This window comes from Aptenodytes patagonicus, chromosome 10 (genome assembly GCF_965638725.1).
Source record: "Aptenodytes patagonicus chromosome 10, bAptPat1.pri.cur, whole genome shotgun sequence".
NCBI lineage: Eukaryota > Metazoa > Chordata > Aves > Sphenisciformes > Spheniscidae > Aptenodytes > Aptenodytes patagonicus.
In genome coordinates, this window is record NC_134958.1 from 13,653,961 (window position 1) to 13,674,725 (window position 20,765).

General features: G+C 40.5%; 1 protein-coding gene across 3 annotated transcripts in view; it reads left to right on the forward strand.

Annotated features, from left to right (window-relative positions):
- Positions 1-20,765, forward strand: part of MAP2K5 (mitogen-activated protein kinase kinase 5) — a 139,975-nt gene that overhangs the window by 51,215 nt on the left and 67,995 nt on the right. For all 3 annotated transcript variants that reach the window (XM_076348108.1, XM_076348110.1, XM_076348109.1), the window contains 6 exons: positions 684-752; positions 845-926; positions 4,900-4,961; positions 11,324-11,372; positions 19,210-19,283; positions 20,213-20,263. In XM_076348108.1, coding sequence (XP_076204223.1) covers positions 684-752; positions 845-926; positions 4,900-4,961; positions 11,324-11,372; positions 19,210-19,283; positions 20,213-20,263 — 387 coding nt within the window. The remainder of the gene's footprint in view (positions 1-683; positions 753-844; positions 927-4,899; positions 4,962-11,323; positions 11,373-19,209; positions 19,284-20,212; positions 20,264-20,765) is intronic.

Here is a 20,765-nt window from a genome sequence, read left to right on the forward strand (position 1 = left end):
CCATGTTTCATGCAATATTAGGAATTTATATGAAAAAGGGGGTAGATATTAAAGAAACTGAAACTGTAAGAGTGGTGGTAAGAGACACTCCTTTAGAGCACCACTGAGACGTTCAGAGATACTTTCAATACTACAGTGCTTATTTAGCCCTCAGAGTTAACATCGGCACATTCAGCAAGGCCTGCCAGGGTCACAGCCTTCCGGGCTTTTAAACAAGACGTCTTTGCAGCGAGAGGAATCGGTGCTGGGCAGATGAGGAGGAGACTGTACCGAGCAGGAGCTGGGAGGTGATCGCACTTCGGGTGAATAAGCAGCAACTCTGAATTTACCGACCTGCAGATCTACCAGGCCTGCTCTTTACATTATGTGTGGGGCTTGTGTTCAAGTTCTAACTTGTCTCTCGGTCAAATGGTTAAACTACAGACCTTATGACATTTCATGGGTAAAATAGGCTGTATAACTTAGTTTACTTGTAACTGACTTCTTAAAGTAAATAAGTCTGTCCTTTCATTTCCATTTCCTTCCTTTGCTCATCATTCTGTTAAAATATTCTTCCCACCTATTCCTCTCTTTCCTTTTCTCACTTAAGGATAATCAATATATGGACCTTCAGTTTTTTATGTTGAATCATTCACTTACTTTTTATGTCAATTCTGATCTTGTGTCCTTTTTTTGTATTTTAGGTCATACCCTTAGATATAACACTGGAACTCCAGAAGCAGATAATGTCGGAGTTAGAAATTCTTTATAAGGTATATAGATTTTCTCATTTTCATTATTCTTGGTTATAATCATCTTACAGCAAATTTTAAAACAGGCTTCTCTTTTTCCTTTCTTTTTCCAGTGTGACTCATCATATATCATAGGATTTTATGGTGCTTTTTTTGTAGAAAACAGAATTTCATTGTGTACAGAGTTCATGGATGGTGAGTTGTGTATCTACTGTGCTTTTGATTGCTAAGTATGTAAATGGGAAAATCATATAAAGATGTGCTTTTCCAGAATGGAGCAAAATGCAGTAATACGACTTGAAAATGTAAAGTATTAATAACTTCACAAGTAGTTTTTAAAAAAAAACAGGTTAGTATTGCGACTGTTATATTCTTCATGGTACGCTGTATTTTCCCTGAGTGTAACTTCGTTTACTTTTATTGAAAATGTAAATAGAACAGAAATAAATGCTAGCTTAATTTGTGGTTTGATATTTGAGTCTTCCATACAATCTGTCCTCGCTGACAAAACAGCTGTTCCTCACTTCTACTGTTTTGATAGCCAAAACAGATTTTCTTTTAAAGAAATCTATTAACCCAATGTCCTATCTGTTTTCAGTGGAAATCGTCTCTTAATTGCAAGACAAGGAATTATTTTCTAACACAGCTGTTTAGCAGTGCTGCGCTGAGTTTCTTTTTGAGTGTACTCTTGTTTCTCCCAGTGTGAATCTTCAGACCAACAGTATCCCCTTCCCCACAATCTGATGCTACTGTCATTATGGAGACGTATTAGTACTTTGCTTTGAAATCTTGTGCTGTGTGGCATTCTTGGAGAAAAGGCAGGAAAAGTACGCTGATTACAGCAATTTATAATCATTGCTGCCCTCTGTGTATCAATTCTGAGAGCGTCTCATGACAGATGCAGTCTCCTTGTGTCTCGTGCGCAAGAACCCCCTTCACAGCATTCAACTCTTAACACCACGTTGTTGTTACAAGCAATAGTCTATTACTCTCTCCAGGATTTTCTTATGAGCCAGCATTTTAGGCCCTATCCAGGTTTTTCACAAAGGTTCAGTTAAGCTAGATATAAAGAGGTAAGGATCTCGCAAATAATTTGCTATGGAGGGAAGGCTTTCTGGCAGGAAAAATTTCCAAAGCCAAATGTGTACCATTAAGCATACTTGAGTAGCTTCTTTCTTTCTGATGGGGACCACGGATAAAGCTCTTCAGGGTTTTATGGTGCATTTTGTTTTCTCCCTGTTAAAATGGTCTGTTATTACGGTTATTTCTCTCTTCTTACACTTACTACCTCTGTCCCAGTGATCACTGTGCCCCATTTCCAAGTATGAGTATTCTCTCACATTTTCTGTATTTGATGAAAAAGTGTATTTATTCACCGAAGCCCACAAGTTAAATTCTTTGCTCTTCTCATGCTGTCTGACTATTAGCCATTCCTCTGTTCTGTCCTTGCAATTGCACTCAGACTTGCAAGCCTGTGTTAAGCGGTAGTCACATGCAATAAGGAAGCATCTGCTCATGCCAAAACATGCATCTGCCTAGTATGCTCCTACTAATTCAGAGATTTTTAAAAATGACAGACATAAATGCTTGCAGTTCCGAGTTCTTGTTTGAAAATATTTAAGCCTTTAGGGTATGCATCCCTCATGATGTTGCACAACGATGGTGTTTACTGACCATGCACAAATTACTTGGAATTATACTGGAGATGACCTCTGGTCTGCCTCATGTTGTGCACTCCTTCTGGCAGAAAGCAACAGCAATCATTTAAAGGAAGAATAAAATGCAAATAAAGGGACGTTGCCTTTTTTTTTTCCCCAGACCTTTAATTTTGATGCGTAAGGATGCAGGTGAATATAAGAAAAAAATACTTTCTCACCCTGCAGATTAACAGCTTTAACCTTGACAGATTTTTAGCCCTTTTGACTGTCTTAGGCCAGTTTGTAGTATTTCCTGAATCCATATCCCATGACTCTGTTCGCCCAGTTGTATCCTGTACCATATTACAAAACATAGCTATTTCCTTTTTGAATTACCTAGATACAGATGGATCTGCCTCTTTTGGGATCCTCATGACTTAGGGGCACACATAGGGAAAAGGTGCACATATAGTACCACGTTGGTTCCTTCCTGGCACCTGCAAGCAGGAAAAAGCCGAGTAATTCCCAAGTCTGCAACTGTCAAAACACTGAGGTTCAACTGACCTGGATCACCCTCCCACCTGCCAATTGATCTTAAAGAGCAACCGAGATGTGAAATGAGGCTTTCTAATCTTTGCCCTTTTATATTTATAATAAAGATGATATTCTAAATAAAGATGGTGAAATGCACTATTGCCTTTTACTTATGTTGTTGCCTCTTTTCCTTGAAACTGCTGAACACCTGCTAAATTCCCCTTAAAAGCAGCAAGAGGTGCAGGTTATCAGACTGTACCTAGATGTCTACATGTAGATATGGGAGCTAACATTATTTGGATTTGAAAATGTTGTCCACTACAGAATTTTTTTCTCCATAGAAGAATGGCAGATTTCCCCGATTGTTTGCAAAAAGATACTTTTCTTCATTTTTTCAAACAGCACTACCTTTAGTGACATCTGTAATAGCGAGACTTAGCAGTTTGGTATATGAAAATAGGTCTTTTTTTGTCCAAAATTTAAGGATATGTTATAAGCATCAACAGGAACCACCTGCCATATAATTGCCTTCTGTTTGGCTTTTGTAATGAGCAGTAGGTATCTGTGATGCTATGTCCTCTTATTTCCATTAAATAGTACTTACATTTACTTTTAAAACTGAGATTTATTATAATCCACAGGCCATGTGGACAATATAAGTTGAAAGATTAAACTTAATGAACGAATAGTAGTTTCAATGACCTAGAATCAGAGTATTAGTGAAGACAAACATATACTGTATTTCTGACAGTAGAGACGATGAGGAAAATGAAGGGAAAAAACCAACCACCACCAAACCCCAATCATTAGTATAAGAAATATAGTATAAATAAGAACTATTGTATAATTAAGGCTGAAGACTGGAATAAGGACCTTGTGACTTCTTTGGATTGCAGCATTTCAGAATGAATGGGTTTTACTTTTAAAAACTGAGCCATAAGCAAAGTACAAGGTGTAGTTTTCTTAGTTGCTGAGTATTGGCGTAACTCTTTTCCCAGTGGTGTCATCAGTAAAATCCATATGCTGCACTGAGAGCAGAGTTAGATCAGTGCTGAGCACTTCTGAGAACCTCAAGCCTTGAATAAGACAACATGCTCTTGCAAGCTAACGGTAACATGCTCTGCCTGTAATTTGCTTATCTTTTTTTTTTTCTTTCTTTCTTTCCATTCTACTTGGATATTTTTACTTCTCAATTTTAAATTTACTTTCTTGCCCAAGAATTTGTATTTCAGCCCAGGGACGCTTTGAACACTGGTTTGGTCATGAATCTCCTTTGCAGAAGATAAGGGAAACAATCCTTCCCAGTCCCTTGGGAATGTCTCTAGGGCCTATTAGAGGGACTTGGGCTTCTCGCTTTCCCCATGAATGTATGATGCTGGCTGGGCAGGGTTATGCCAGATAGCAAGTTGCGTCTCATACTGGAGTTTACTGGCAAAACTTACCTGCTTGCCCAGGAGCTCCTTGTCTTTCATTTTCAGACATCAGTGTGGACACAGACTGCAACACTCAACCAAACTTTCACTGGTTTGATCATCAGGAGGAAACAGCTTTAAGCATATATATAAGCATTGTATTAGATACCATGTAATGCTAGCGCCAGGTTTTGGGGACAAAGGTTAGGAAACTTCGGACTTTGAAGTCCACTGTTGCCTTTTGGGATGACTTCGTTATTCCCGAGAAGTTACTCCAAGCCTGATGGTTTTGAGTTCTCCAATTTCGATACTCTGTCCTGTGACTGTGAGGTTTTCTAACAGGAGTTTGAGTATTAATGCTGCAAGCAAAAATAAGTCATATGGGTGAAAAGAGGCCTGAGTACCGTTTCATGTGTTTATGCAGATTTTGGTAGATTTTTAAGGTCAGTTATTTCTGACACAGTTATTGTTATATCATTGATGGTGTTTTTATTAATAACCAAGGCCTAGAAAACCCTTGTGACTTCAAATCTAGGGCAGTATTTCATTTTGTATTACCTAAGCACATTTTGTTTATCCCTGCAGGGGGTTCTTTGGATGTTTATAGAAAAATTCCAGAACATGTACTCGGAAGAATAGCAGTAGCCGTAAGTACTTTTTTCTTTTTGTCTTTCAGTTTTTGATTGTGCATGTAACACGTCTCTGATTTGGGTGCACACGTGCCCCCTTGGGACACTGAGTCATCTCCAGGATCCGTGTCCTCATTGTGTCTGTGTAAAAGGGAGGGTCCTTCCTATCTCATGTTCTTCCTAATCATCCTGTGTGCACAAGGACACCGGGGTTAAAGAAGCCTTCCTTTTGAATGACCAACACATGAGTTGCTAGAGGCTCAAGAAATGTGAAAGGATGTGATAAATTGAATGGGATAAGAAAAAAAATTATGAATTTGCTGGAGAACTGTGCAGTTGTGTTTCTTCGTATCAACCCTTGTAGGATGGAGCAGTCCTCTTAATCGCCTTTATTTAGCCTCTAAGTCCTGTGCTATGTGATTCCTTTAAAAAGTGATTTGATTCAGAAGCCCTGTCCTAGCCCTTATGGTGATCCCTCGTCTGCTGATTCTGCTGACTCTCCTGTGTGATTTCCATTCTAACTGTCCTCATTCTGTACAAAGTAACTCAATTAGATTTGCTTTCCAGGTTGAAAAATTAAGTCAGTTCCTGTTATCAAAATGCAATGGCAGAACACGTTTTCTGTCTTCCCTGGTGGTGGATGTACTGCTTAAGGCAGATAAGGAGGAGGCTGAAGTTTTTATTTGGCACAAGGCAGGCCTGAGAAAGGCTGCCTGGGGACAGGCTGCTCTCTCACCCCTATGCTGGGACCCTTTACACGTGAGCTGTCATGGTTGAAGAGCTAATAGTCGTTTTAGGGGTGGTGAGCAGGGAGGTGGTCTGTGATCTGGGAAGAACTATCAGTCCCCAGTGCCTACTCAGTTTGGTAGTAAGGTGTTGGCAGTGGGATCCTTAGAGCACCTGGTAGCCCATCATTGTGTCTCAGCAGCGTTCAGTGACGTTGTGTTGCTAGAAATTCGTTAGCTGTGATTGAAAACTCAGACTACAGAACAAAAAAAAAGTTTCATATTTTGCCACAGCTGAGCACAGGGTAAACGACCGATGTCTTAGTGGATCTCACAAGGGAGAGAGATACTGCTAAACAATTGCTAAATATAAGGAATACTTTGATAACTTAAGCAGTTTAAAGCATAACAAAGTTATTCTATCATGTGCCATTTAATTAAGTGCTGGGTTTTCACGTTCATTATACATCAAGCTGACAATTTAAATCCTTTAATCCAACACAGGCAGCTATTTAGTCTCTGTTCATTGTAATTCACAGCTCTACTTTTTCTTAATTTGTGTGGCCTGCCCAGGGTGATGAACATCCTTCTCTGATGCTGTTTCCTCTAAGTGGTTTAAAATCTGCTCATTATATAGCCTAGCAGTTTCTTATGGAATTTGAATGCTTTTCACCTTTAGTTCAGAGTAAAAACGTTTCATCTCTTCTTCCCTATGGAGCAATGAATGATAAGTTGCTCAGGGTGTCCTCATATTCCTGACGCTAAGTAGCATGTGTATAGTGTAATAGTACTGGGATGGGCCTTCAAGCTTTTCTTCAGATGCTTCTTCCTTCTCCTTTTCCTTATCTCACTTCAGGTTGTGTACTTAATACATCCACGCTAACTTCCCTTATCATTTCCTTACTTGCTTTTGTCTCTCCTCTCCCCCATCCTCCCCTGCCCACATGGCTTGGTATTCTGCAGGTGTTCGCTTCCAGTTTTCGCTTATCCATAATGGTGGTGCTTTAGCCCCATCTTTTATGTCTTGGTTTTTTTGTTTGTTTTTTTTTTTTGTTCACCTGCAGGGTCATCTCTTTACAAACCTGTTAGTTAGTGAGCATGACTCCCTGACATGGACGGCGAGCTGATACTTAACTTCTGCTAGTTATTTTATTTGCTGCTTTAGCAACCTGTACCGTGCCCGCTGCAGTGCAGGGGGTCAGTAAAGAGGTGAACAAAGGAGCAGGTGCCTTCAGAGGAGGAACTCGCCCCTTTCTCCTGCTTCTCTGTAACAGAAGGTGTGCACTGAGGCTGAACCAGCACTGGCAGCTTCCTCTGCTCTGGTGCTGATTTTTTGCTTGATTGCCATAGTAGACTTGTTGGAAGGAGGCAGTGAAAGCCTTTGTTTTCTCTATAATTTATCAGTGGCAGCAGGAATGGCTCCTTTAAGTCTTCACAAATGGCTACCCTGCATCTTGGTGTCTGACGTTTCGGTAGGGCCCAGCAGCCCATTTTGTGGGTTGGGGCACCTTTTTGCCAAGTACTGTACGCAGACACCATAATCCCCACCCCGAACAGCTTGTGAAGATTACCCAGACCCTGGAGGATTTCTGTTGATGTACTGATGAGAAGGAGAATGTCAAACAAAAGCTGGAGCTTGCATGGATGGATTCTGTGGACAAAATCTGGAGCTTCCCTAGTCTCTTTTTTTCCCAGTCTGTATGTTTTCTTTCTACCTTCCTTGCACCACGTACACAGTCATTTGTCTTTTATTCTCCCAAGACATGTACGATGCATTAGTCTATTGAAGCTGCTTAATAATATGTGTGACCTCCACATCTGTTAATTAGAATACCTTTTTGTCATATTTGTAGAAGTTTTTAAGGGAAACCATTTCCAGAGGAAAATGATGCTGGCACGTATAGACATTTAGTGGCACCCCAGCATTCCCCTCACTCCGACTTGATGATTTTCTTGCTTCCTTTCTTGTTACACAAATGTAATCGTCATGAAAAGCGGTGGACTGACAACCCTTATAAACGATTGTCCTGCTCATAGCAATGAGCGCGAAAGGCACAGGAAGGAAATTCCAGCTGGTCTAGAACAAGATCTGTGTCTGCTCAACACGACACGGCAAAGGGAGCGCGTTAGCCCTGTGCCGCACTTGCTCAATTAAACACTGAGTTGTACTCAAGGTCATTTCCTTGCACTCTTTGATCTCCACAGGCTGGGGCTGAACTACCTGAGGGACATCCCTTTCTTGACAACCCTGACTTTCTGTAGCCAAAAGGATAGGACGGTGTTGCTACTCATTTCTTAGTCATTTCCTTGAAATACTGCTATAAATACTTACCAGGTACCTGCAATGCACTGCTTAATGGGCGTAAATGGTACTTGCTTTCTCGTACACTCCCCTCCCAACCAGACTTTCTCATGATTTGGCAGGAACCAGAGGAGAGTTTTGTCTGCTGAGACAATCAGACGTTTTCTGATGATAGCAACTGCCACTGTATTTTTTCTGATGTGAACCCTTATCTGCTGAGAATTAAACTGGATATCACAGAGTCACATAGAATATATGTAGTCTTTACACCATAGTGTTCTGCATTCTTGTTATCCATTTCCTATTGAAGAAGGGATCACTGTTAATTGTGATGGACAGTCGGCTTTCAAGCTGAAATAGCAGGAACGTATTGCTGAGTGTGATACTCTTCTCTCTCACTCAGCTATTTTTTTGAGGAGTAAAGGGTGGTGGGGAGGCTTGAAGCTGAAAAACAGGATGCTGAAAATAAAGCAAGGCAGCGAAAAGAAATCCTTAAAGGAGGAAAACATTTGTCAGGGCCTGGGGGAGAAGCACTGTTTTTTCAGGGGCAGGATAAAGTGGTAAGAGAGAGGTAGAGTCTGCTGAGACTTGGGTTCCCAAGAAGCTGGAGGGATCTCTGACTTCACATAAAATTCATCCTGGTTGCCTGTATGAGAGTGTGTCAATTAGTCAAAAAAGAAACCTCTCTTCTCTCGTGTTCTTTATTTGTGCAAAGGGCTGGTGTGTTTTTCCAAAGGAAAAGTATATCTTGGGAACCCCAAAGTGATGTTGTGGTCGCTCCTGTTTTCATACTGATGTGTACTTATTCGGGTCTGCCGATGTAAAATCTGTTCTACCTTTGCTTGCCACTTCACACATTTATTTTCACTTCAATTTCTGAAGCGGTGACATTGTGCACTGTATTTTGAGTGCTAATGTTGATTGAAGTTCTCCCTGAAAGGATGTGCACTTGAACTGTCAAGAGAGTGAGTGATTGACAACAGGTAGAAGTACTTTTTGTGTCAAGGCTTTGTCAAGTCATTGTTGTAAAACCTACTTTACTGAATACCAATAATTCCTGCTAGATGTTCAATCAAAAGATACTCTGTTCCAGCACCATTTTAGAATAATATTTAATACTTAAGAGTCCTTCCCTAATAGGCAAAGGTAAGGTAAGTGAATAATGGTACTTTACATGAGGTTAGTCCATCTGGGGGGCTCCTGTGCACATATTTGCAGCCCAGGATGAAGGGAAAAACTCTTTTCATTCCTTTGTACACTGATGCTGAGAGAATGTGAATGTGAGAGTTTGCTTAATACCATGTCTTTTATAACTGCTTATTCAGCACATGTTCCATAATAAAGATGTTTAATAACTCACAGCTGTTGATTTTTTTCCCATAGGAAATGTTTCCTTTTTTCTGTGAAAACATGCTTTAAAATAAATTAAATAATTTTATAATTATCTTAAAGATTTTAAAGTCTAAATATATGTTTAATAGTCAAAGCAGTTTACTGTTCACAAAATCACTTTCACCATTGGAGGAAGCCTGAAGTGTTGCACCCTCTTTATTTATTTTTGCATCAGTACTTTTTTTTTTCTTCTTTTTATGTCAAAATGCTGTGTAAGTAGAATTCCCCTGTTTTGCTTTTTGAAAGGCTAACGTGAACAAGGCCACACCGCTGGGCATGCAGAATTTGACTAAGGCCTTTTGTTACAGGTAATTACCATCTGAGGCCATGAGATAGTTGGGTAGGGAGTGTGAGTTTAACACTGAGGAATTGCCACCTGGAGCAATTTACTGGGGATCCGGAATCATTATTTGCTTTACAAAAGAGATTCAGATTCCACTGACGTTGTTTTTGGTTACAGAATAAATTTTAAAATGAGTTTCTAATCCAATAGGAAGGCTGGAAATTACTATGCTATCTGCTTTGAGGCTGTATATTTTTAGCACTTCTGCTTGATCACTGCAACAGATGTAATTTCCTTTCAGTCTACTCGGACAATGAAAAGAATGTAATTGTTTTGTCTGAAAAACTCATACAACTTTACAAACATTGGAAATGCTTTATTGTTCTGGAGATGCACAAAGAGAGTGTCTCAGGAAAATGAATGAAATGTCATCTCATAGATGGAAACTTTGTAAAAAAGATTTGCTTTATTAAAAAAGCTGGCTGAGAGCAAGGATGGTTTGGGTAAAAAGCAGTAGTAGAAATATGTTTGTTGAATCTTGTTAGTTCTCTGGGCTTGTAAAAGTAGTAAATCTAGGGGGAAAATTACAGTGTTAAAAATGCAAGGAGTATTGGGGTTTAATTACTTTACAGAAACAAAACCTGCAGAGAGGATAACTTGTAATATCCAACTGCTTTCTTAGCGAGTTGACTGAACGGCTTGTTTAATTTGGGGCTATTATAATCATATTGTATACAGAAAATAAACAGAGTAGCGGCTGGATCCAGTGATGATCTTGCCAGATCTGAAAGAGCTGTATGTACGTATTCTGTGTAAGGAAGTGTCATGGGTTGTTCTTTTGGGAAATATACCTGCATTCATGCTACAAATGCATGTCCTACGAATTTTCATTAAAATGCATCTCATATATAAGGCACTCCAATGTAGTACTGGAGTCACAGGTTTTTAAATTTGGTTTTAACAGTTTAGCTAGTGGAAGGAGCAAATTCTGGAATAGCAGGCCAAAGTCTGCCACAATTCTTATCTTTTAGGGGTCCCAGTTGTATTTTCTGGGGCTATGGGATACATACAGTAAGGCTTGCATTTGGTCCAGAATGAGTAATATGAAGAAGACAACAATTTGTACAGTTCAAGAAGAAATGTTCAACATTTGCATTGAGTAAGTGAAAGCATGGGAAGTAAAGGAGGAAAAAGTACAGATGCACCAAATGGAAAGAAAGGGAAAGGGAGGATGAAGTGGAAGAGGCTATTAGAGATTTTGTTATTTTCCGGCCTTTAATTTCACTGGGTTGCTTTTGTTGTAAGAAGACAAATCATTATGCACTTTGTCTTTTATGATTTTTAACACCCCAGGAAAGATAGATGAATTAAAAATACATTGAAATCCCTAAAGGGATTCGGTATAAGCTCAACTAACTTCAACTTGCAGATCCTGGGAAGAAGCTTATTCGTGTGTTCTTAAAGAACCTGTTGCCTTGTAGTCCACAGGAGGTTTGCAGCAGGGGTTCATCTGGGTCCTGCAATCCTTTGGAAGGGATGCTTTTGTCTCCCCTTTTCATGGTCCTGGCCCTGTTCTTCATTGGAACTCGGGTCTTTAACGACTCGTGCCAGCTGAGATGTGTAGTGTTTCTTACCAGGAATCTTTAATATGTGTTGTTGCTTTTTCTTTTAAATTCAGGTTGTGAAAGGCCTTACCTATTTATGGAGTCTAAAGATTTTACACAGAGGTGAGTAACAGATATTTTCTGTTTTCCAATGAAATACCATTTTATTTTAACAACACTTTCTACAGAGACAGTAGACCATACTAAGATCTGGTTTGATTCCAGTGGAGTAATGCAGAATGAATCTTACTCATTAGCCTTGCAGATTTTCTGATAAAATATTTTTACTGCTGTTCTCTTTTATTGCCCTCCCTCCTCCCCTACAAAGAAAAAGACTAAAGAGAGAAATTAATTTTACAGAGATTTAGATGCTTAGGGTTACAAACAGGTGCCTAGTGGAAAAATCAGCAAGGAAAATCAGATGTTTGACTAGTATTGAAAATAGAAGATAGATAATGAATTTTTTTATGTACTTCAGAAATCTCATGTGACAGCCACAAGCGTTGCTAGAATCTCGGATCTCTAAAATTGTGGCCCACTGTCCTTTAACATGGTCATGAATAATTAAAGAAACTTTAAACTTGCTTGGACATAAGCCATTTGTGGGTTTTGCTGTTTATTCTCCTTCCTGAAGCTAATATGTATTTTTTGAAACTTCTTATATATTTCTTGCTTTTTAGTGTTGTTACATTTTGTTAAAAATTTGTCTGTTGTGGTAAGTTAATTCAGATATACTAGAACTTTCAAAAACAATGTCAGTTCTGGAAACAGTGGAAAATGTCGTTTAAAGAACAAAGAAGCCCTTCCCCCTACCCCCCCCCCCCCCCAAAAAAAAAAAAAAAAGGCAAGAGAAACTCATTACATTTATAATGTTTCTAAAGTGTCTGAAAGTAACTGCTCTGGTTCCTAATGTTGCTAACAATACTGTTTAATTTAACCCATCTGCTCACTCAGCCCGTGTGCACAGTTGGAGCGTGCAGTAACCGACATCATTTGTGATTGAAAGAGAAGTATAAAGTAGAGGGACACGTAGAAAATTTTAAGTTGCAAACCAAATAGGTAAGACCACTTCTTCTGGGGTGCCTAGTTTTGGAGTGGCTGAGAAGTAGGTTTGAGGCTCTGGCAAGCTGATGAGAAATGCCTGGGTTAGGCGCCCCGTGTCCTGGTGCGATCACTGCAAGGAGTCGAGCACCTCTGGAGAGTCATACAGAAATCTGTGCACTGAGTGGGACGAAGAAGCTAATAGGAAACACTAATTACCAGTATGTATTGAGGTCCTGCCCCTCCTTGGAGCTTAGGCTCAGACTGTCCTCAGGCTTTTGTGGAGAGTTTGTAGTGGAGGAGGAGATTGATCCTTTCTTTGTGCAATGGCCCAGGAAGCAGCTGTGCAACAGGACATCGGCTTCAATTCCTCCTCGGTCTCACAGCATCTCCTTCCTGGGAGATCGCTCTGACGTGAGAGCACAGGCTCTCTCCTGGGTGGGAGAAAGAGGGCTGTGGCCAGATGTCGTGGTTTAACCCCAGCCGGCAACTAAGCCCCACCCAGCCGCTCGCTCCCTGGTGGGATGGGGGAGAGAATCAGAAGAGTAAAAGTGAGAAAACTCGTGGGTTGAGGTAAAGACAGTGTAATGGGTAAAGCAAAAGCCGCGCACGAAATCAAAGCAAAACAAGGCATTCATTCACTGCTTCCCATGGGCAGGCAGGTGTTCAGCCATCTCCAGGAAAGCAGGGCTCCATCACGCCTAACGGTGACTTGGGAAGACAAACGCCATCACTCCGAGCATCCCCCTCTTCCTTCTTCTTCCCCCCCAGCTTTATATGCTGAGCATGACGCCATATGGTGTGGAATCTCCCTTTGGTCAGCTGGGGTCAGCTGTCCTGGCTGTGTCCCCCCAACTTCTTGTGCCCCCCCAGCCTGCTCGCTGGTGGGGTGAGGTGAGAAGCAGAGAAGGCCTTGACTCTGTGTCAGCACTGCTCAGCAGTAACGAAAACATCCCTGTGTTATCAACACTGTTTCCAGCACAAATCCAAAACACAGCCCCATACTAGCTACTCTGAAGGAAATTAACTCTATTCCAACCAAAACCAGCACACCAGGAGAGTGAGTAGAGATCAAGTAAGGACTTGGCTTTGTTACCCCCGATTAGAGGGTGAGTGAAATGCTAAGGCTGCTGGCGTATGCGACCCTTAGGCTGTCACTGGATCAAAAGAACAGAAATAACCCGGAGTCCGTGACCAACTCGGTGCAGACACAGGTTACCAAGGAGGCTTCATTTCTGACCATGGTTTAAATATGTCACCTGAATGTTGCCAGATGCAGATATTTATCAGCTCCATCCACTCTCAGCAAGAGGATGAGCAGTCTAGATGCCAGAGCTGCCACAGCGATTGTCAGAATAAATATTAAAAAAAAAAAAAAAAGCAGCTGGAGCATCCGTGGCTGGGTATCGCTCTGTATAGGCTAGTCTTTGCTGTGCTTTTGTGACACCTAAAAAGAAAAAGCAGATTTGAAATTTTTTTCATTTTTAATTTTTTCATTAAAGATTCTGGCCACCTACTGAATGTAGTTTGGAGAGAGCATTATGGTCAAGCATAAATACTATAACTGTAACATTTTATTGTTGTTCTGCTGTAAATTTAGAACCTGGATCTGATTTTTGCTTTGCCAGTAAAACAAAATCTCCCCTTCTGTATGGGTTTCATTGCCTTGATTGAAGAGCAGCTCCGAGTTTTTGATGAATTATGTGTGGTCCTTGCTATGGTCTAAAGAAAAGCGCAGAAACTGATTTTTCATCACACTTGAGATTTTTCTGGCCTTGGTCCGTTGCTAGATTGACCAAGGTGAGAACAGCACTGCAAAATGCCGTGGAGGGGATAACTAGCATTCCAGGGTTCAGCAGAGTTTCCTCAAGGGATTGGTTTTCAGTATTACTCTATACCCATTTTTAAGATACCGAACCTGTGTGTACGCCTATATCTTAAAAATGGATACAGAGTAATACAATGCAAGGAAGATGCCTGTTTCTCAAAGTAATCTCCTTCAGCCGTCTACTGGTTTTAATGCATCAGAGGTAAACGAAATAAAATTTAACCCCGACTTCCTTGCTGTCACGTGTAAAGCAGACCATGCAGGAAGCTCGCGTAGGCTAAGAAGTCAAGAATTTCCACCCGGGTGATAACGAAGGTGGAGAAGCAATCATCGTGAAGAAGCTGTGTAAGGCAGTGCAGCAAACGATGGTTTGTGACTAGAGCATGGATTAAAGCAAAGGAAACAAACAATGAGGAAGTCTTTTATTCCAGATCAGACGCTTCAGCAAATATTACAGCTTAACTTCAAAACAAACCTTGCAACTAATGAGGTGATAGCCGTGCATATTAATAAACCCAAAGCTGTAGTCATAGTCATCACACCCACATCAAACATAAACATAAGATTAACACCTACACCACTTCTTTGGAAGATGTGAGAATGTCCCAATGATAAGTGTGCTCTTTTCCCCAGAGGATAAGAAGTAGAAATGGAAGGGTAATGAGAAATTAACTTAGATTTAAAACAGAATTAGCAATTAAACAAGTCTAATCATGTACAAAGTCAAAGTTTGTATAAAGACAAACCAAAATCTGTTAAGTTCAAGAATAAGTATAGACCGTATGCATTTTATCTGGTATGTTTTTCTCTGTTCACACCTCCTTATTAAAAGAAATGTATGAAATAAATGTTGCCTGCTTGTGTTTAATTGTACTGATCTGTATTTGTATGCATGACTCTGTACTGGGGGCCAGTATGTATTGCATGGTTTGGGGACCTTGGTTTCTGACCAGGTTTTGAATTTGTGTCGGAGTTTTTGGAAGTATTTTCTGGTTTGTGGTGTGTGAGGTTGAGCTAACTGGAGCAGAGGAGTGCTGGTTGGTAGGGACAGGCGTTTGTGCAATATGGACGATGAGTGTTCCCGTCTTCTCAGCAGGAACCGTAGTTTGCTGAGGGTTTCACCAAAGATGACCAGAGCAGCGTATTTGACTTTTTCCCCCTGCTTTTTTAGCTTTGTGAGAATTAATCAGCATTAGTGCCGTGTATAATGAAGCACAAACAAAAATACTAGGGCACGTGTGAGTGTATACATATACATACATACTTGTGTTTATATATGTATAGCTAAACACATACATGCACACTCATGGACCACTTAGGCTTACTTAAATAATCCTGGCCTCTGCAAAAAGCATTCTGGTGAGGTAGTTAGGGCAAGAAAATATTTTCATTCTTCCAGCAGCTTCACTTTATTAACAATAATGTTGTGTGAGCTGTCTGCAGCTAAAATTGTGCTTTTGTATCTGTTGTCTCCCTTGAACCTGGTATATTGCAGTTTTATATTTTTAAAAGACAGAAAAAGTCGAGAGACAGCTTTTAAAAATCTGGAGGTTTTTTCCCCACAACCATTCATCTGTTTGCTTTTCAATAAAACAAGATGTCTGAAATGTTTGGTGTTCAAAAAGCTGAACCTCTGACAGTTCTGTTTACTGGTAAGTAAGAGCTTGGAGGTCCCATTTATTTGCAGAGAGGTGAAATGACTTAGGCAGATACATCATAAAGAGGACTTGTTCATCCTCTATAATGATGCTTCATAGAAATCATTTGTATTAAGCAAGCACTGGTAATGGGAGCATAATGACCCCTTTTGGCTCTTGTTTAAATTCTTTCACTTCTAAACAGTAATATTAATCACAAGCAGATGGTGCAGAACGTTATTTATGCACATTTGTTTTCCAAAAACAAAAAATGTTTAACCCATTAAGTGAAGCAGTTTATGAAACAAAAAGGATAATTTACTAATTGGGTGATTTTTCTCCCCACTTTCAATATGAGATGTTTTGTGAAGTGACATTTTTGTCTAGGATTGTCACTTCCTTTTTTCTTGAGGAAATCAACTCAACCGTTGGAATTCATAGCAAATATTTGCTTAAATCCCCCATTTGCAGTGCTATTTAAATTCTGCTGCGCAAGGACAGATAGTATTTGTTCTTAGCAGTGCCTGTTTGGCTGCAGCTTGCTCAGTAGAGTCCCCAACCTGCATAGGCTTCCCTTCCTTAATGGGCTGATCGCCGATTGCTTTTTTTCTTTTAGGATATTTTCTTGGGTTTGTTGTTTGTTTGGTTTTTTTTTCTTAGTTCTGTTTGTGGAAGGATTTCAGGATCAAGCAATGCTTAATGAATGACAGATGTGTTTTTAATTATATCGATTCACTGTCACATCCCACATGGTAGCAGGGAAGGGGAGATGGGGTCTGCAGATCCCCAGTGACACAAGGGGATGGCTGGATAGAGCCTTGGCTCTTCCTTGGTGGGAGCTGGGCAGGCCTGGTGGGACGGGATGAATGTGGCGCGGTGGTTTCCTCTGGTGGGTCGTGCTAAGGGAACAGGGACTTGTGGGCTGCATTTGGACAACATCCTGCCTCTTCCTCTGAACTCGTGACGTGGTTGAGTCTTATAGCAAGAAAATTTGGCTACGTGCATGTTGCCTCATCGTCACTTTCCGTGAGGTCGTAGTGTTTCACGCTTAGAGTTTCCTTCTGCCTTCCCAGACCCTTCACTCTACTCAGAGTGAAAGGATTTTGGCATTGTTAGAAAATAATGCAGTTGATGCGGTCTTGATCCCACGAACATATTTCCGTCTGTACCGCACCAAAATGTTTCTCTTGGCCATTTGGTTATTAACTATTTTTATTACATCCTTTACAATTAAAAGCAAGGGCCTCTTGTTATACTGCAGTTTTCTTTTAAAAGTGTTAGTACTGTGAACAGCTGGATTCGTGGTGCAGTATGTCAGTATTTTCTGTATGTGTAATTGCATCTGCTGTTCATTACAATTCAGCGCAAGCCCAGTAACGAGGTAGCTCTATTGGCTGCCATATTTTTAGAAAGAAGGTTAAACAGGATTACCGTGTAACTTACTGTTCTTCTCGGGATTCAGGATAGAGCCTGCCGATGTACTTGGCATGTCTCGTTAGATTTAGCAAAGTCACTCGACACTGGAGAGGAGTGTGCTGCTTAGCAGGTTGCCACAAGCAAATATTTCAGTCTCCCTGAAGTTTTAGTTAGAAAACATATTCCTAAAATGTTGTTAGGAAGCGTATGGGAGGTTTTGTAACTGCGTGGATTGCTCTGTAGCAGTGTTTTGTTTCATCACCTGAGGCAGGGGAATAGGTAAAAATCCATCAAGAATGCAGCACACGGATTGAATTCCTAAAGGTGAAATGGAGATCAGGATACACAGAGTCTGTCAGTGCTGTAACATGATGAAGACACTTGTGACTGATTTTTCTTTTCCCTTTGGGGGGAAATTGCAAAAGGTACTAGCAGTATTAATACCTAACTTAAAACATACAGATCCGCTTAAGCTATATAACGTACTATTGAATGCTCCCCTTCTTTAAACTGGATTTTTAGCTCAAATATAGGAAAGCATTTAATCAGCTTGTTAATTGAGGTTATACATTTCTACATTACAGAGACAAATTAAGCAAGCTACTGTGGTACCAGAAAACATCTGCTAAACAAAGGCAAACTTAATGATAAACAAAATTAGGTTCTTTTCTAGTTGGGTTTCATCCATCTGCACCCAACTAGTGTTCACTTTTAAAGAAGGCAAAGATACGAGCTATTGCTTTTAATCCATTTTGACAGAAGAAAGCAGTGATTAGGCAAAGCCACTGTGCTCTAATCTTCCCAAGTTTAAGCCAGGCCATAACGCGCACATTATGCTTTCCGACTGGCATCCCCAGAACAGAATGATGCTCAATGTTTCCTGCACCGCAGTCAGGCTGGATGTTCAGCAGTTTATTCACACGTCAATTTTACAGCATGCAACAGAAGTGTACCAACTTCTTTTGGCATCAGAGGGGGTCAGCATTAAGATTTCTACACTGACAATCTGGCTTTGCGATGTACATTGATGTTTTATTTGCCGGAGCAGGATTAGTAATAATTTTAAGGCATTGCTGGCAGTTAACCTCTGTAAAAGCTCTGAAACTGTGAGATCAGAGCCATTTTATGCAGTAGAAGCCATGGAGGTGGAAGCCAGTAGCTTTGAATAATGGTGTGCACAGAAGCAAAGCTGCACTGTATATGTTCCTGGGGCAGAAGGAGGCTCGAATGTGCTTCTATGTTTGTGTTTTCCCTGTGTTCCTATATGCAGGTGTTTGTGTGGGATACTTTGTATTCGTAATTTTTATAGAATATTAAATTCTGCTCTTGTCACTACATGGAATTAAGTGAGCGCTGTTAGAGAAGAGGGAGGCAGGGTTAATTGCAGTGTTAGAATACCAAGTCACAGGGCTGGGATGAACCTTAAAAGGTCAGCCCGGCTATCCCTTGATACTGAAACAGCCTTCACCATTTGCACCGTTGCTTTCGGCTTGTTCCTAAATTGTCCAGTGACTGAGTTTATTCCCTCTCTGTCATTTCCACTTCATGCCGTAATCTGCAGATCCTTTTTTGCAGACCTTCTCCAGCCTACACTCCAGGCAGTTGTTTAATCCTATATGCAGTTGATTAATCCCTGTCTAAATGTAGTGCTTCCACTTCTCCCTATCAAATTTCATCTTATTTTTTCAGTCTGATTTTCCAATCTGTCAAGATCACTTTGAATTCTAGGTCCCATCCTTCAGTGCACTTGCTGTCTCTCCCAGATTGGTGTCACCTGCAGATTTGGACTCGATGACCTTAAGGGTCTTCTCCAGCCTAAATGATTCTATGATTTAATAACATGGATTATCAGTATTTGAGGGGTACAGTTATAACGTTGTCTGTGCTACTGACTGTTACAAACCAGAGGTTGCATTTGAAATATATCTTTGAAATATTTCCTATTAAAATCCATCATGCCAATGTTCGTAACAACCTCTGTATATACGGTGCGTATCTAGGCTAATATAGATTAAATACAGTTTTGTTCCCTCAACAGATGTGAAGCCATCTAATATGTTGGTGAACACGCGAGGCCAGGTGAAGCTGTGTGACTTTGGGGTTAGCACTCAGGTAATTCCCCCTTCAGATATCTGCCCGCTCTCTTTCTAATGTCAAAGTCACCTGGCTGCCAGACAGCCAGCCCCACAGCAAGCTCCCCTCTGCTGGGACAGCCCTATTCATTTTTAATCTCTGGGCGACTTTTCTTCATCTGAATATGATTGTTCATTGTTTAATGACAGTAAAAACTGCTGATATTGTAATTACTACTTACGAATAGCAAACTTCATTGATATGCAGCTTTGATATGAAAGCGTTTTGGCCAGACAAAAGGGAGGGCAGAACGAGAGATGTGTCTGGGGAGCCCAACTGGCCCACAATAAAAATTAATATTGGGAGTAACAATAGTGGTGGGCTTTTACAATGTGCAGCACAAATTTTAATTAATTTCCATTTTGGGCCTCCCTGGAGAACTTCTCTGATAGTGACCCATGAGCTTGCTGTGATGTTGATTTGAATTTCAGCACCTTTACTCTCAGCCAAACATCAGGACCAAAGAGAAGGTCAGCCTTGTATTATAAGTTGTCAGAGTCTGTTGTCCCTCCAGCGTATTTAGTGCTCGTTGCATTCAAGTGATGAATGTGGCTTTATTCACATCTTGAGCCAGCTGACTGAAAAATGAGTGCGTTCAATCCTACTTCAAATTGACTTTTTATATCAGACTAGTTTGGGGTACTAAAGCGATAAGCATCCTGTTTAACAGAATTGTTTAAGGTTATCTGCCATAAACTGTAATGCAGTGCTTGTTTAAATTGGAACTCTCATTCCGAACAAAAGAGAGATTTAATCATTTTTAATGCCTTTGCAGATAAATTTGTTCCCTTTTACATAATTTTTAGTTGATTTATAGGAATGATGATTGTAGGTTAAATGAGGAATAATTGCCCATTTTATTTCCACATTATCTTTATATTGTTCTAACAGACTGTTTTGTCTGATAGCTGGTGAATTCTATAGCCAAGACGTATGTTGGAACAAATGCTTATATGGCGGTAAGTGGATTTATGCAGGAATAACATTTAAATAGAAGTATTTGTTCACAGTCTTGTTCTGTGTAATGCGGGATGTGCTCTAAATCAATTCTCAAACTTCATCTCTCCCCATCCCCAGCATAAGCTGTGTCTTAATTGTGTGTGCCACGAAACAACTCCCTTTTACTGTCTCACAGACCCACTCCCTTCCTATCTCTGCTCACCTGCCAGCTCTGTGACAACTGCACTTCTTGCTGATATGGAAGAGTAACATTGGAAAAGTGTTTCTTTCATGTGTTTTTAGTTGTCTTTAATGCATTGTAACAGCTGGGAACAAAGAAGAGAGCCAGTTCAACATAAAAAAGCAGCTTTCCACTGACAGCCTGCAGCTCCTTGCGGACCACTGACGGTCCAGTGCTGTCCACAGTTTGGGAACCACTGCTCCGAGCCTGCAGTTTAGCAAAGCGTTTAGACGTGTGCGGGAGTCCCATGGACTTCTTGATGCCTGAGCACCTGTGTGGGT